At 45.2% G+C, this 17,950-nt stretch overlaps 1 protein-coding gene across 1 annotated transcript in view; it reads right to left on the reverse strand.

Moving 5' to 3' along the window:
- The window catches only part of TRAM1 (translocation associated membrane protein 1), a 29,471-nt gene extending 19,320 nt beyond the window's left edge, over positions 1 to 10,151 (reverse strand). Inside the window, exons 1-2 of the mRNA XM_082858555.1 lie at positions 9,614 to 10,151; positions 1,585 to 1,648 (exon numbers count right to left, since the gene is read on the reverse strand). Of these exons, the coding sequence (XP_082714681.1) occupies positions 1,585 to 1,648; positions 9,614 to 9,736 (187 nt within the window). The 5' untranslated portion in view covers positions 9,737 to 10,151. The remainder of the gene's footprint in view (positions 1 to 1,584; positions 1,649 to 9,613) is intronic.
- Positions 10,152 to 17,950: the final 7,799 nt, after the last annotated feature.

The raw sequence follows: 17,950 nt of genomic DNA on the forward strand, positions 1-17,950 counted from the left end.
AACATCATGGTAATTTGCTTTTGGACACCTTCAGTCTTAGGAACAATGAAAACTGAGGAGACTATCTAGAAGTCTAAAGCTTCAGAAATTATTTACAAAGACTTGACACGTTAGTTACAGCCATTAAAGACCAGAGAACAGGGAAGGGGAGGCCACATTAAGATCCTTGGGGACTGTAAAATGATATTACCCCAGGGATAGGGGTTAGATTATACTTAGGTTGTATTAAAGTTATACTTAGCACATTTGCCTGTCTTTTCAAAGAACTTTTGAAACTTTCTGCTTTCTAGCTCTACTTTCAAACTAGACACCACATTTATGATTCTGCTGGAAAAGCTGACTTAACTTTGATTTGATTTAGTTTTGAATTCTAAGCAGGAGAGAGAGGCAACTGCTACAATTGTTTTCAATCTTTAAAATTGCTAAGATTTTTTCAGAACGAGACTTAATCAAATACTTGTGAATTGATAAAAGAGCTTTGTTTTTTTCTGGCATACTCAAATTTCAAAACAACTTTGTGGTTCTGAGTACTGTGATATCTAAGTTACTACATCAAATATTTACAAAATGATATAACTGAACAAAAACCCAACTCCATGTTGTATAATTGATCTTACATTCTAAATAGAGAGACTCCGGGCTCGCGGCAAGTTTACCACCTGAGTATGGTAATATTTTGTTAACTGAATACCCCACTCCTCACCCATGCTAGTTAATTTTTTTTTTTTTTTTTTTTTTTTGCGGTACGCGGGCCTCTCACTGTTGTGGCCTCTCCCGCTGCGGAGCACAGGCTCCGGACGCGCAGGCTCAGCGGCCATGGCTCACGGGCTCAGCCGCTCCGCGGCATGTGGGATCTTCCCGGACCGGGGCACGAACCCGTGTCCCTTGAATCGGCAGGCGGACTCTCAACCACTGTGCCACCGGGGAAGCCCCATGCTAGTTAATTATAATACTGTATTCAACTACAATCAACTTCCAATAACAACTTGATTTTCACATAGCATCATTCAGAAAAACTTTTCGAAATAAAACCTGAAAGTGTAGTTTGGATGTTATTACCAGATACTTATTGACATTCTCTCTAATCAAATAACTGATAGGACGGTAGGGCACAACCAAAAAGTGAAAAATAAAATGGGCTTAAGAGGGTTGTTATTACGGGTCCAAAACAGAACCCATACAAGTCAGAAAAACGGAACCTGAACATTGGGCCTTTAGAAACCTTGACCGAACAAAGACACTTCAGACAAACGTAAAATATCTATTCTTAGGATTTTCTTATGAAAAGATCAGAGGGAAGAGAAGGCAAAAAAAAAAAAAAAAGTTCTTCATTGGAATTTTAAGCCCATTTACAAAAATACACAATAAACATTAAACACATAAAAACTGATTTTCATACAATATATAGGGTGAAGTCAACCCAAAACATCAGCTTTTGCATTACAAAATCATCAAAATAATATTCAGTCTAATCACGAATGAGACCTGTGACAATAACGAAGAACCTAGTATTCATGGAGATTTCCAAGTCTGTCCTACTGAACTCTTCTACTAACCAGAAAATTCCAAAAGAAAACTACCTACCTGTTGCAGGGAGGGTAACATTGTACTGAAGAGTAACAAAAATTATAGAAGCTTTTGCTGTTATCTAGAAAGAAAAAAAAAGATCAAGTCAATTTGTGACCCTCTCCCAAGTAGCAAATCGGGGGGAAAAACACTCCAAGTTCTGTCCCCACATCTAAGAACCAAGGGCACCCTAGTTCCAGCTGCACCCTGACAGGCACGACTGGGCTTCCCGATCACCAAGGGGTTGATCTTGAAAGAACATAATTCGCCAGTGTAGTCTGAAGTTTAGATGGGATTGTGTAATTCACTCCTAACTTTAAGATTTCAAAAGAGATACTGCAGTTCCAGTAAACAGTGTTTTGACAAATAATGTTTCTCTACTCTAGACCTGTACAATGAACACAAAATTTCCATCAAGAAAAATTTTAAATGTAAATTAATGAAAGAAAAGGAAGCACAGTTACCATGACAAAAGGTAGATCAAAGGTAGGATCTGTGGTGTGTGTTAATCTCCCACACACCTGGCATGGTTACATGGTCGATAAATATTTAACTGACCTGACTACTAGTAAAAGCAAAGTGGTCAGAACAGAAAAATGGAACGCTTACTCAATATTTATAGGCACCAGGCACTGTCCTAGACAAGAAAGGATAACAAAGGAATGGTATAATCCTGATGACTAGCAACTCAGTCCAGTCTGGAGGACAGGTAAACAGATTGCTGTAATACCACAGAATCAATGCCAATGTGAACTGAGGATAAACAACCAAAGCATTTTTTTTGTTTTTGTTTTCCTCCTGGGGTGAGGAATGAGGCATGCTCTGGAAAGGCTTCGCAGGGGATGTGGTGCAGAAGCCGTCTCCTGTTGGAAAAGAAAAGTTCCCTAGGCTCACGCAGTGGGACCAAGAGGGCAGCACAGGTAGGAGAAGCAGAAGCACAAAGGTCAAGGAGCGGTAAACAGGAGGTCAGGCCCGGGCACTCATCAGGAAGGGGTAGAAAGGCCTAGAAAAGTTACCAAGTGCTAGAAAGGACCTAGTTTGCTGAGCTTAGTAGTTTAGATTTTATTTTAGCCAGACCAGACAGTTTTGGGGAGGGCGAAGTTATTCATGCTTTGCAGAAAGATCGCTGACTGGGGTGCAGTGCTGGCCTCTCAAGCCCCCTCGGGGCCACGCTCCACCCCGCAGTCAGTATCCCCTCCCGGTCATGTTAACGCCGCTCCCCACACCCATCCTCCCTCCACCCACGCCCCAAAGGACCTTCACCGATTCCCATTCTCTCCAGGATAAGAACAAACTCTGCGGTCTGACCCCTGCTTCTCCAGCCCCCGTCCGGCCACTTCTGCCCCATCCCTTGCCTCCTGCACTCCTCCCCCCATAGCTCCATGCACCCGCAGTGTTATCTAAAACACTGCTGGAAAACTTCTCCACTTCAGATCTCAGGTCAACTACACCCTTTCAAGGAAGCCTTCCCCGTCTCTTAGGGCAGGTCATTTCCTTTGTTAGATTACCTCAGAGACCTGTGTTCCTTTCTTACAAAACGTATACTCCTGGCGTGATTGTGTTAATCACTGCTGTCTCACCCATTAGACAGCCAGTAGTCTCCATAAGAGCTGGGAGCACGTCTGTTTCTGGTCATCACTATATGCTTAGAGCCCAGCATGGCGTGTGGCACTTATTAGGCGATTGTTCAATATTACGGAACAAATATTAGATAAAATATAAACTGGAGTAAGGATGCCAGTCAAGTACGAGTTTTGCAAGAGACCCTGTGAAAAATAATAAGGTCTGAACGAAGGCAGTAGTAGTGGGTAGAGGCGGAACTTTTGAGGCAGAATAAGGCTTGGTTAGCAGGACAGAATCAAATTATGTACTGATGCTGCAACAACTGGGTGAAAAGCAATACTATTAATAAAAACGTGGAATATACAGGAGGAACCGCAGGTCTGAGGCAAAGAAGAAATTGCACTTTATATAAACTTAGATTTCTACGAGATATGCAGGTGGCAAGACCAACAGGTAGGTAAGGCCCATGCCTGGAGCTCTGCAGGGAGACCCGGGCTTAAGGATTTGGAAGTCTCTGTTTACAGACAGTACGTGGTACATAGTCGAGGCTGTGCAAGTATATAAATCCTCTACAGAGAGTGTATGGGTTTCGATGAGAAGTAGGACACCAACAGAACCACGGAGAGGGCAGAGAAAAAGGCTGGCGGCAAAATAAGAAGAAATGATCAGAGAGGAGAGGCAGAGAGCGGAGGAAGAGAGCTAGATGCCCCCAAAGCCAAAGGGGAAACATTTCAAAAAGGGGTGGTTAATAAAGTCAAAGTTTCAATAGAGATGTGTCAGGAAAAGAGCGCAACGGACCGGACGACTTAAGAAGTCATCAGTGGTCGCAGCTTGAGTGACTCCAGTGAAGAAGTGAAAGCAAAAGCCACCTCAAAGTGGAGTGCAGAGCACAAGGGGAACAAAGGGGTTCCCAGCGACAGATGCCAGGTCAAGATTTATGTCGTTTCGTGATGGGAGGCACTGAGCTGGTGCGGGGGCAGTCAGCAAAGGCACCAGGGAACAGGGAGAATTTAACATGTAAGGGCATAATGGATGGAAAGATCTGGTAGGGGTGAAATATAAGGATAGAGCTAAAGGTTGATCTTGAGCAGTTTTCCTCTTAGATCAGGCAGGCAGAAGGTAAAAATGATGAGATAGATAAGTTCAAAAAAAGGCAAGAAACTGAAGAAATTCCCTGTGGCGGGGGAAAAGCAATGTCATCTGTTAAGCATAGTTGGGGACTCAAACGATGAGTATTTTTATAGTTCCTTTAGGCAAAGGGGCTGGCCAGGGAAAAGTAAAAAGATCCCCGGGTATTACTTTTGTCTGAGGTCAGAAACCTTTGACTTGTAATATTATCTATCAGCAAGAGCGCATGACTTTCTCTGACAACACTGAGCAATCCACAAATGGGAGGCACGGAAGAGGCAGATGGCAGGCTGGACCCACGGGTGGATATGTGCAGGTGGATATGTGCAGGTGGATATGTGCAGGTGGATATGTGCAGGTGGATATGTGCAGGCCAAGTAGGGAGAAAGACCAAGAGGGAAAGGGAGCTGAGGGCCTGGGGAGAGTGTGGACAGTAGTTAAAGTCTACAGGAAGAAAAGCAAAGCAACAAGGGGCTAGTATACTGGAGAAAAGGAAAGGGGACCAGGCCCCACAAAAGCCTGGACTAGGTGGAGAGCTGGCATACGAGCAGTAGACGTGGGGAGATGAACAACATGCAGGTTGCAGCTGACTTCTGCTGTTCTGGAATTCAGGATCTGGAAATATGGCAGGATTGTGAGATAAAGTCAGGGTATGGCCACCACAGTGAGTTGTTTCACTGGGTAGATACATAAAGATCACTTGCCTAGAAAAGGCAAGTACGGCTTTTCTGTATTACATTTTGGGTCATTCACACGGATACGTGAGAGCAGAACAATGACATGAATTTCCAGGGTAACACTGCTTTCATGTGATTCTTTTTAATAAAGTTGACTGATTACTAAATTTTATGTTTTAATATCTTTGTTTAGATTTCATATATAAACGCACACACACTCCACATCCCTGTTTCTAATTTAGAATATGAGGTCACCACTACCATAGCTAAAAAAAACTTTTTAAGTTTTTTTACAAATGACAAGTGAAATTCTTCAAAGATAAATTTAATATCAAATTCCCCAAGCAACAAAAATTAGATTATCCTTTACTGCTAGGCTTCCAAAGAAAATTAAAATCCGGCTTCCAGCTAGCTTGGCATGTGACAGTAAGTGGAATAAGAAGAGGAAAAATACAAACTACACACCCTAAAAATATTTATAGAAAAATGTTTTAAAAAGAAGAAAACTTAAACCAGTAATCATGCTCTTAGCCATTTCTAGGGGTCCTAAGCCTCATACCACGGCCAGCACTGCTTTAGTTAAACTAGTATTACAGTTAACCAATAGTAAGACAAATTAGTTTGGAATAAAATATGCTACAGAAATATACAACGTACTCAAAAGTAAAAATGAGTTTATGACAATTTTGGACGTTTAAAGCACTGCTCTCCATTTATAAGAAAAATATGAGGCTTATTCAGATACATCTTAAACAGGTTACCACGACTCTAATGAGTTATTTAATTCTGCATTGTATGGAGTATCATGAATATCATAATATTTCTTTAGTGCTCACCAGCTGGGGCTTGGTATCTTTTCTTGTCATACAGAGAGGTTAACTATTTTGTACTTGTCAGAGGGAAGTGTGACTGCTACATTGACTGGGTGTCTCAAAGATAAAGGCAATTTCTGAATATCAAATCCCATTTTCTCACCAGCTTATATAAAATTAAGTTCTTAAAAAAAAAAGGAGGAAAGAAAATGTTGGCATTAAGATAAGCCATGCTTAAAAATAAAACAAACCCCCAAGACTGTTCTACATAGTTGAAATTGTAAAGGTCCCCCAAACCTGGCATGGCACAAACGACCTGGACTCCTGAGCCTCTGAAAAGTAAATCCCTCCCAGAAGAAAATATTCCTCGTGGAAACCCCTAACTCCTCTTCTATATCCTCACTTTCAGAAAGCTTCCCAAGTATCTTTACATCTTTCAACTGTTAAATTTTCCTAACTCCAATATTCAGTCATTCATTATAGATCATGATGTGCAGTATGTGGACAGAAACTGTCTGTACTAAAAGCATGATTTCAAAATTCACAGCAATTTTTGATAACACGAACTTCCCTGGAAATTAAACTCTTCCATATCTCCCAAACAAACTATTGCTTTATCAACCTTATTAGTATATATAATCTCTTTAGATGCTGTTAGAACATTTTCTCACATAAAAATGCTGTCTTTGGGCTTCCCTGGTGGCGCAGTGGTTGAGAGTCTTCCTGCCAATGCAGGGGACACAGATTCGAGCCCTGGTCTGGGAAGATCCCACATGCCGCGGAGCAACTGGGCCCGTGAGCCACAACTACTGAGCCTGCGCGTCTGGAGCCTGTGCTCCGCAACAAGAGAGGCTGCGATAGTGAGAGGCCCGCGCACCGCGATGAAGAGTGGCCCCCGCTCACCGCAACTGGAGAAAGCCCTCGCACAGAAACGAAGACCCAATGCAGCCAAAAATAAATAAATAAATAAATTTTAAAAAAAATGCTGTCTTCTGACTTTGATAAATACCTAAGGAATAATGAGCTACCATTTATGGTATGCCTCCTGTAAGCCACACTTTGAACTAGCCTTTATAAAACTTAGTTTAATTCTCAGAGTAATCTGATGAGCCCTATTTTACAGAAAAAGAAACAAGTTCTAAGAAGTTCTATGACATGCCCTAGGCCGCCCAGTTAGCAAGCAGTAGAGCCCTCACTCCCTTTAGCTTCAGCGTCTATATTGATTCTTCATTTTGGCTAGTAATACAGTATGTTATTGCTTTGTCAATTTCACCATAAATCCTCAGACATCTCCTCAATGTCGGAAAGCCTTTCCTTTACACAAAAGGCTGAACAGTTCTGTTGCAAAAACGTTAACTTCTCTATTATTCTAGCACAAATACTGTCATTCTATAACTACGTTAACGTTGAGATTCAGCAATTACTTTATTATTTTTTTTAATTAATTAATTTTTTAAAAAAAAATTATTGGCTGTGTTGGGTCTTCGTTGCTGCACGCAGGCTTGTCATTGCAGTGGCTTCTCCTGTGTTGCAGAGCACGGGCTCTAGGCGCGCTGGCTTCAGTAGTTGTGGCACGTGGGCTCAGTTGCTCTGAGACCTGGGGGATCTTCCTGGACCAGGGCTTGAACCTGTGTCTCCTGCACTGGCAGGCAGATTCTTAACCACTGCGTCACCAGGCAAGTCCCACAGCAATTACTTTAAAAGTCAAGTAGCAAAACTAATCCAGTGAATTTTTTCCCATAGGTAGATAACATGCTTTCAACTCCTAAAACTGTAACATATGGTAAGAAAAATGTAGTACAACCTGCACAAACTTCCTTCTGTCTACTACTTCAACATTCTTTTTTGAACTGACTTTAAAAACTTCTATTTAGATCTTTGTCGTGTCTATTTAAATTGATAAATTTTACGGATGTAAAGGTGAAAATCCACTCACTGTTAAAAAATCATTGACATGTGAGGCAAGGTACAGGTGGTGAAGTTCTCTAGAAATGTGGTAAGAGAACATGAAATATTTTACATAAAAGCAACGTTATAACATTTCTAAGTGTCAGCATTTCTGATTTATATTCCATTTCACTCAACGCATTGCAAATACACCTTGCAGGTAATATTACTCCTAAATTATATCTTTAAAAACAGGGATTCTTACCACGTGGAGACGGGTTATGGCAAGCTTTATGGAACTGTTCAGTATATTGTACACACAAAAGTATTACTTCTAACACCAAAGCAGAAAGTATATACAAGTATAAAATTCAGAAAGAGAGTACAAATGTTTAGCATTGCATTTCTAAAATTATATACATTCATGTAGTTCTGTATAAATCGTGAGGTGCCTTCTCACCATATCATCTGATCTCTGCAAACAATGGCTGTGAGAACAGCACAGGTGATGTTATTTCCTTATACAGAACAGAAAAACTGAGGCTTAGCCCTGGGTCATTCAGTAGGTAAGTAGCACAGGCCCAGCCTAAATCGAACGATGTGACATATGTTAGTTCCCTTCTACCCTCCCTTTCAGGATACCCACTACCTCCTTAGCAGTGGACTAGGTGGACGTAAATGACACTATCAAGAATCAAAAAATCTGTATCTAGATCCAGAAAAGTCCATTTGAAGAGAAGCAAAAAATTATTAAAATATTAAGTTACCTAATCGTAACATTTTAAAAACCCACATGGGCTCCATTTAAACTATTTATTCAACTTTCGGTCACTGGCAGTCTCATTACACCAGCTTTTCTCAAGAATTCTTAATGTCACTCATTAAGCAAATATTTTGTAAGCATCTCCTAAATTTAGGCTTTGGAAATAGATTAGGAAAAAACCAAAATTTCTGCCCTCACTGAGGTTACATTCCAGGAGCGGGGAGACAATAAATAAGTAAAATAATTAGTGTATTTGGTGGGGCACAGGAGCTACAGAGAAAAATTAAAAAGGGAAAGAAGATAAGGAATGGGCGTGTGTACTGGGGAGGGAGGGAAAGGAAGCTGTGGGATGTTACACGTTCACCTTGCAAAGTTTATACCCACATTCAACAGCTGTTAAGTAAGTCATCACAATACTCGCTACGTGGGATGAGAATTTACACACTCCTGACATTTCCATCCTCTCCTATTTCAAGAAACAAAAAGAAAATTATCCGACGCCTCGGCACTGCTGTTCAGAACCCCGATTTCTGTATCAGACCTTGTTTCCTTAAGAAAAGAGCAAGCGCTGGGGCAAAAAGTTCGATCACTGATAACAATACCAGCTTGGGAGACAGGAGTTAAAACAATCGAGTGGGTGCGACTCGGAGCTCCGATCCCGCGGAGATCACTCGCTGCCCCGCGGCCACCGCCCTTCCAGTGGGCAGCGGACGCCGGGTTCCGTCGGTTTCACCCCAGACTCGGTGCCGCCGCGGACCCCGCCCCCGAGCGCTCTCCGGCCCCCGCGGCCTGGCCAGCCGGGCGCGCCGGCCATTGCCCAGCCCGCCCACCGCCCACAGCCAGCTCGGCGTTCAGGGGCCGCCCCCGCCGACCGCCGGCCCCTCGCCGGCTGCCACGTAACCCTTCGCGGGAACCAGGAACTGCGCGGCGCGGCCGGCGGGAGGGGGCGGCGGCGGGAGGGCGGCGTGCGTGATGGCCGAGGGGGCGACGCGGCGGCCCCGGCCCCTGCGGGCGCACGGCGGCCAGGCTCCCGGGGCTCCGCAGCCCCAGCCCTGCAGGGCGCGGGGCAGGCCCGCTCCTCCGGGCCAGGCGGCCGGCACCTCCCCCCGCACCCCCCCGCCGGGGTCCCCCGCGGTCCCGGGCCGAGGGGCTGAGCTGGCAGCCGGGGCCCGGGGAGGGGACGGCGGGCGGGCGATTGGGGCGCGGGCAGGGCTCACCTCGAACATGAGCCCCAGCAAGAAGACCATCGCTACACAGGAGACGATGTCCGCGTGATTCTGCAGGACGAATTCGTGGCTCAGGACCGGGGGGCTCTTGGTGCTCTTCTTGCGAATCGCCATGGTGAAGCCGTCGCCCGTGCCTGCAGGTGCTCCGCCCCGGCTCCGCTCTTCCCAGCTGCTCACCGACTCGCCGCCGCCGCCGCCTCCCCCTGGCTGCTCCTCACAGCCCCGCCGCTGCCGCTCGCTGGGGCTTCACTTCCCATCCCACAGCCAGTACGCAGCCGCCGGGGCCGCCCGGAAAAAAAGAAAAAAAAGGCAAGCCCACACAGGAGGCGAGCATGCGCACTGGGGAGACGGCGCTCTCTCGTGTCGCGGCCGCCCCTGCGAGCCCACAGCGCCGCCTAGGGAGCGGAGGTCGTCCGCCCGGGGCCGGGCGAGTGTAAGAAACCTGAGCGGCGCCTCCCCTGCTCCGCTCCAGGGCTGGGGTTGGGAGTCGTTTGAGGCGCGAGCTTCCTGCGGTTACTAAACAGACTGAGTCCGCGCCGCGGTCAGAGGGCGGCCACGTGCTACGGCGTGCACGGGTGCAAGCGTGCTTTCCGCCCTCTGTGCCACCCTGGCCTTGGGTGTCAGTGCCTGCTTCCACATTGATTGTCACTTCTTGAAAGCCACTGCCACCAGCAAAATAACCTAAACGTATGAGTACAGCTTAACTACATAAGGGTAGGGGCATTCTTCGGTTTTAGCAGCTGCCTTAAAAGTTAACTTCAGAGTTATTTTAAACACGCCCGAGGACTTGTTTCCTGTTCTTTGTAGCCTTGAACTAGCTTTCAAAAAGGAACAATTCCTATTTGGTCTCACCTACCCATCCCCCAACGGGCATGCGACTGAAGTAAGTTCATAAGTTTGGGTTTACTGGCTTCATATTTATTATTAACGACACTTCTTGGTTATCTAGGGAGATGATTTTTAAAAGTTTGTGGATTAGACATGTCTTCCTCTTTCATATTTCTGCCCAAACCAAGACTCCCTGTATTCTTTCTCCAGATGAATTGTACCACTGTTTACCCATTTGCCAAATCTAGAAACCAGAGTCATCCTGGACTGATCCCTTTCAGCATCCTTCCATATCCAAACTATTACCAAAGAAACCCAAGGCCATTGAGTCCCCCCTTCCCTTTCCCACTGCTGCACCCTCAGGAGGGGACTCACTGCTCACCTACAATATTACAAGTCTGGTGAATGCCTTAGTGGTTTAAGAACATGGGTTTATAAGTCAGAATTCTGTCACTCATTATCTGTATGATCATGGTTACTTATCTCCATGAGATTCGATTTCTTCATTTATTTATGTATTCATGCATTCAAAAAACTATTTATTGGGCAGCTACCATATGCTAAGCACTGGGGATACAGAAATGAAGGAAAAGTACAATTGAACCTATTCTTATGGACTTTCATTTTACTATGGGAAGAGGATCTTTACACAAGATTTAAAAAGTGAAACATGTCTTAAATTGAGATGAGGGTCCTGGAGAAAAATAAAGCAAGGGGAATAGGGAAAGTGTGGGAAATTGCATTTGCCTGAAGACTTGAAGAGGTGAGGGAGCAAACCATATCATCAATAAAAAGGAGATAATTGTAGTACCTGTAGCCTACTTTAGCAATTAAATGAGATGATTCAAGGAAAGTGCTTAGTAGAGAGTTAGGTATAAATGTTAGCTATTATTGTTATTATTTTTTCTTTTTGGCCATGCTGCTTGCGGGATCTTAGTTCCCTGACCAGGGATTGAGCCGGTGCACCCTGCGGTGGAAGCAAGGAGTCCTAACTGCTGGACTACCAGGGAGGTCCCAAATGTTAGCTATTATTATTTTCCTACTTTCTGATCAAACAATTACTAGTTTTACCTACCTCCAAATCACCTTCCAATTTCATATTAGAATGATGCTTCTAACAAAATTTTTCAATTTTTTTTGGTGGTTTCCCTTTTCCTTTATGGGAAGCTAGCATGACTAAATAGTGCTTTATGGTTTGGCTTCTGCCTACCCAGACATGCTCAAACCCTTCCTCTATAGGCCCCAATCTCTTAGTACCAGCACTACTGGCTTCCCACTCTATACACACGATAGTCTGCTCTCTTCCCACGCTCTCCCTGGCTTTGTGCTTGCTGCTGCTTCTGTCTGGGATGTTTTCTCCTCTCCCCTCATCTACACACCCCACGCCTACTACTGTTCCTTCAAATCTCATTCACAGGTGACTTCACTGAAACCTTTACTGACTTCTGTGGCCATCTCTAATGACTCAATTGCATTTTTAAAAATAGCTTTAATGAGATATAATTTATATCACATAGTTCACCTATTTCAAGAGTACAATTTGATGATTTTTAGTATATTTACAAAATTGGGCAACCACCACCATAATCTAACTTTAGAACATTTTTATTATTCCCCAAAGAAAGACTTAGTTTTTGTTCTTGAAACTCATATACCTGGAATGGAAGACAATAAACAAGTCATTACCAATGTGATGGGTATTTTCAAGACTTGTTTGGTGAAGGGTGACATGGAAATATTCTAGGTCATTTGGAAATTAATTGTTCCACTAAAGTGAGTTTTTAAACTGAAATGGACTCTTTCAAACCTTAAAATTTAATTATTTTTCACTCTTTTGTGAGAAAATACCCCCACTGGTGTTCTTTTAGTTGCATGAAACCTACCATACTCTGGACAGCTGTAGGACTTGGGCTGACCATTGTATTTGGCAATTCAGAGGATGTGAGTTTGTGGCAGTGTGGGTTATCCAGGAAACAGATGCCAAGACAGAGTCAGAATTGTAAGGGATTCGTCAGCAATAACGTTTGTGAAAAATAAATGGGAGAGGAGTCGGTAGGGAAAGGCTGCAGACCACGAAACCTGTCTGACACCTGTGAAAGGAAGGAGGGAGGACCTGCCAGGAAGACCTCACACTGAGGCGCAGCCTGAGAACATCTCGGCCAGCCCAGCAGGGCGCTCCAGCACACTGGGCAGAAATGGTGGGTCCTTGTAGTACTGCTCTGCTTACTCAGGGGCTGGGAGCTCCCGCCATGCGCTCTTTCCATCTTCCAGAGAAAGTCACAGCTTTTGCCAGGAGGTCCTCTCCCACCGCTCTCTCTCGGGCTCAGTTACCTACCTGCTCCTTCCTCTGGCCCCTTGAATCACTCCATGGTTACAGCCAGTATCCCTTGTGGTTTCTGAAGAGTCCTTTTGTGAAAATTTCCTCAAATTACCCACTTTGAATGTGCCATTTGCTCCTGCTAGGACCCTAACTTACTATGAAGATCATTAGTGACCTTCAAGAGAGTGTTTTCTTCGGAATGATAGGAATAAATAGCTGATTGGAGTGGGTTTCGAGAAAGTGGGCGGTGGAAACATGGAGGCATGTGTATAAGCAACTCATTTGAGGAGTTTTTCCTATAAGATGAGACAGAAATGGGCAAGAAATTAGAGAGGGGCTGAAGGGTCTAGGGAAAGTTTTTGTTTTCTTTTTGGATATGATCCATTTTAAACAATTTTATTGAAGTATAGTTGATTTACAATGTTGTGTTAATTTCTGCTGTACAGCAAAGTGATTCAGTTATACATATATACATTCTTTTTCATATTCTTTTCCATTATGGTTTATCACAGGATATTGAATATAGTTCCCTGTGCTATACAGTAGGACCTTGTTGTTTATCCATTCTGTATATAATACTTTGTGTCCACTAATTCCAAACTCCCCACCCGTCCTTCCCCATGGATATGATCTATTTTATGTTTGCACGCAGAGAGAATGACCCTTTAGAGCAAGAAGTTTCTTCTGCAGGAGATACCTGCAGGTCTGTAAGAGGTGATGGCATCTTGTATACAAGTGCAGGCACCCACCGTAACAGGGATGGGGCTCCCACAGTAACCAGAGGAGAGCAGAGTTTGTGGATAGGTTAAGAATGGCTAGATGAAGTTGTGTTCTTGTTGTTTCCATTTTCTCAGTAACATATGAAATCATCAGGAGTGGGGATAGTATATTGGAGACTGAGGAGAAAAAGGGGTAAAACTGTGGGAGGGTGAATGGATTAGAGGAGTGTCATCAGACAGCAGTGCTTCCTCCTTGAGGACCTGCATTGAAAGTGAGACTAGTAAGCAGAGCCCCATAATTGTCTTCGGTCACATCCCCCTGCTTGGATACAGCTCTGGAGAAGGTAGAGAGTTGGGGTCTTCCAGGCCAGCATGACAGAGGGGCAAGGATGTTGAGGGGAATTGCAGAATAGGCCAGGGCTGTGAGGAGGTGGCTGTGCTTCTCCTACCTGGTCACCCTCCACCCGCAATCCACCCTGTTTTGCTGTGAAAGGCAGACCTCTTCAGATCGCATCACTGAAGCTCCCTGGCCCTCTGACTTCAGCCAATGGAAGGCACTGGCCAAAAACCAGAAGCGAGTTTTGGGGGTTTATTCTCCCTTGATCCCTCCTGGCCTTATGATGGTTCTGGCCGGGCCTGTGTTCTCCGGTGGCCACAGCCCCTGTCAGCCTTTCTCTCACGTTCCAGCTCTTGCTGGGCTCAGTACCTCTTTCTCTCCCCTGCGTCTTCGGGCTGCCCGGGAGCTCCCCTATCTCTGCTTGGTTCTCTCAGCCGGCCCGCTTCTCTGTCCATAGGCCTTTCGTGAAATTCTCTCCAGCTCAGCCCTTCCGAGGGTACCATCTGTTCCTTGCCATTTCTGCATCCTCAGATACAGAGTGCTGGGGCCTCGGAACTGGGGACGCCCACGGGTGGAAGATGGTTGGAGTGGGGCTAGTTGGCCAAAGAGCAAGTGGTCAGAGGGTGGGGTGCTGCGGATGAGTCCTGAGGTCGTGCGGTCCTCGGCCATGAGACGGGAAGGGCGTGATGGAGGGCGCACGTCGGAAGCTAGGAGTCGTCGAGGCAGTAGGAGGGGAGAGCGCCCTCCACGCGCTTTATGGATGGTCTGTCGCCCGGAGTGACTCAGGGAGCAGAAGGGGAAGGGCGCGGGCGCAGACATCCGGCACGAGTGAAGAGGATGAAGAGGGGTCAGGAGCCCGGTGAGCGCGTGACGGTCGCGGGGCCGCGGGTAGTGAGTGGGTGGTGTAGTTGGAGGGCATGGGCTTCCAGAAGAGCGCGGGCTTTGGGGGGAGGGGGGAGAGCTCTCTGTCGGCAGCAGGGAGGGGCATGGGCACACCCACTCCCCCGCTGGGCTCTGCTGCGTGCTGGGGTGGGCGGGAGAGCAGCTGCCTCGTGATGCTCCGGAGGAAGCAGGTTTCAGTTTCCACTGAGAGCGGCCCCAGGTGCAAGAGGGTGAAGAAACTATGCAGAAAAGGGTGGAGGCTGTGGAGGGCTTGGTTGATGACACACCTGGGGTTCTAGGGGATGCAGTGGAAGGGTGGGGGGAGGTTAGCTTAAGTCAAATCAGGGGAGGAAGAGCCGCGAGGGGGAGAGAATGTGGTGATGGTGGATGACCTGGAGGTTCGCCTCCAAGGAGACTAAGGTGGAAAGGATCCTGCCGCATGGGGCAACTATGCAGATGGTCTTTTAGGGAAAGTGGGGAATCAATTCTAATTTTAGCTTCCTTTTTAGGATGGGCTGCTTCAGAAGCTTATAGGGAGGGAGGACTGCCGTTAAATCCTCTGAAGGTGGGTCATGGTGGTGGGGAAAGTGGTCTAAGTAGACCCTCAGGGCTCTGGAGGTCTCTCTTAAGCAGACTGATTGCTCAGGTGTGTCCAGCTCTGGAGGCTATTGTGTGTCCAGTGTGGTGCTGGCTCCTATGTGTACAGACACTGTCTTGTGGGTAAGTGATGTTTCCGCAAATGTAGCTTGGATCCCGAAATGTTGGGATTCTCAGGATATTTTTAATAGTTTAAAAAAGGACGAAAAGCAGACTGTTTGAAATTGGGTCTATCCAGGAAAATCTGTGGCATAGGGTTGCTGTAATTATGAGAAATACAAAAGAAACGGAGAGACAATCTTTGCCCTCAAAGAGGTTATCTCTAGTTGGTGGCACAAGACATATATGAAAAGGAAAAAAACAGTTCTGAGATGATGGGAAAGTAAGTACAACAAGCATGTGCCTAATAAAAGGAAGAACTAAAGTGGGACTGTTGGATTTCAACAGCTCCTAGGGGACAAAAGAATGGAAAAGAAGAAACTAATGTTTGTTGTATGACTACTGTGTTCCAGGTATTGATATTTTGCTTTCAAATAAGTTCCATCATTTAGTTTTCACAGAAACCCTATGAACAGTTGTTATTCTAATTTAAAAATGGGGAAACTGAGGCTCAGAGAGGTTAAGTAATTTGCCCAAAGTCCCAGGGCTGGCAACCTGTTTGTCTGACAAACCCATTCTGTTTCAGTATAAATAGTACTCCAGGAGCTTCACTTACCAGGATGACCCTGAACTTCCAGAGAGCAATGATTCTCAGCCTGATCCATTGAAGAGACTGGTTCCTGCTCTGATGGAAACACAAAGCCCATTAAAACAAAACAAAACAAAAACGGGTCATTTATCTGTTTACATGCTATTGTTAAATCATTTATAGTAAATTTTAAGAATATAAAATTGCGCTCATCTTGTGAGGAAGAAATTGTATTTCTATGAGGAAGCGAAATCGTTGCTTTAATAGTTGGAAATGATATAATTTTCTTGAGTATAAATTTTACTGCTATGGAAACTATAAGCCAAATTTATAATGCAGTGTTGTTACTCTTAGGAAAGATTGTCAAGAGAGGACACGTCACCCTTGGAGGGAGAGCCAATTGGTAATGAAAAGGCTGTGACCCAGCCAGATCACTCTTGGGTCCCCCTGGGGGCAGGACTGTGATCTTCTGACCTCTAGAAGCTTAAGGAACCCAAGATGGAGTGTCTATCCTTATTTAAACTATAACTTAGTTCACTTTATTTAGTCTCACTTTGTTTAGCACACCAAGGGCCTGAGTTAATGCTTCTCTGATAGATGAGAGATCAGTTTCAGAAAGTGGTGAATGCAAAGTGTAAAAATGGAAACAGGAAGTGTAAGTGATTTCAAGAAGTTTAGCTTCAAAGGGGAGGAGAGAGCAGGGTAGGTCACTAAAGAAGAATCAGGGAGTTAAGGTATGTTTTGTGTTTGCTGTTGAATGATGTGACAGTTGATCGTGTTTAGATACGAGAAAAGGGAAAAGAGGAAGAGGTTGAAGACACTGGGGAGATGGGGAGAGGTGGGAAAATTGATGGACTGAGGTCTTGAAGGTTTGGATCCTCCAGAACATAGGTAGAGGATTAACTTTACATAGGAGGGGACACCTCTTTTCACACGGAAACGAAGGAGGGACAAGGCAAGGTCAGCAGAGACAAAGCAGTCATGGACCTGAGTGGAGGTTCTTCCCCGCTGTGATGAGATCAGGAAGGGCAGTGCCAGGAAGACAGTGAGGCACAATCCTGTTTTGAAGGAATGAGAGGGGAGTGACAGCCACAAGGGTGGAGGGAAAGATGGCCACAGGAACAGGGTGGCCCTGGAGGGGTTTGGACAGGAGGAGACTGTCAGCCCCACTAAAGGGGCTTGGTGGTTTGAGGGGAGGGCTAGGATACAGTTTAAGCAGCTGGTTAAGGGAATGCTCGGTGCAGGGTTGGAGGATGTCGGTAGGGAGTGGATTGTCTTATTATAACTCTCCTAGTTGCAAGGGACTGAAAAGAAGATTCACAAGATTCAGCAGATTCAAAAGAAAAGCTTTGGGGAACTGGGACGCTCTGTGGATCATGGGAGCTAGAACCAGGTACCTGACCTCATCAGGACTCTCTCTCAATGTATCTTTTTTTCTGTCTTTTGTTTCAGGTTGGCTTCATTTTTCTCTATAGTCAATGGACTTTATTTACATGGCAGAGAACATTGTCACTTGCAAGTTTTATCAGAACAATCCCAAAGGAAGACCTAGACAAAGCTGGCTTGGTTGTATGATCATTTCTGGGTCACGCGGCCTATCTTGGTCACATGCATTTCCCATGGGTAGAGTAAGTGAGTCTATTATTAGAAGGTGCAGAGGAAGGGGTGTTGGGCAACTAAGAACGTGAACCAACATAGGTGTCCCAGGGAACATGGTGGGAAGGTTCTAAAGGTAGAGGAACAGCAGGAGGTGGTTGGATCAGGGGAGAAAAATCCAACAGTAGTATGACCCTGATTGAATGGATGGTCATAGACTAGATGGATGGGATAGAATAGATGGCTTGTATTTCAGGCAACAGCCAAGGACTCTGAAGATGTACAGTAGGATGGATTTCTGAACTAAACTCAGCAGACACAGATAGAGGAGTGGTCCTACTTTGAATTTGTTTCGCCTGCA

This window comes from Leucopleurus acutus (assembly GCF_964270905.1).
Source record: "Leucopleurus acutus genome assembly, chromosome: 17".
Taxonomy (NCBI): domain Eukaryota; kingdom Metazoa; phylum Chordata; class Mammalia; order Artiodactyla; family Delphinidae; genus Leucopleurus; species Leucopleurus acutus.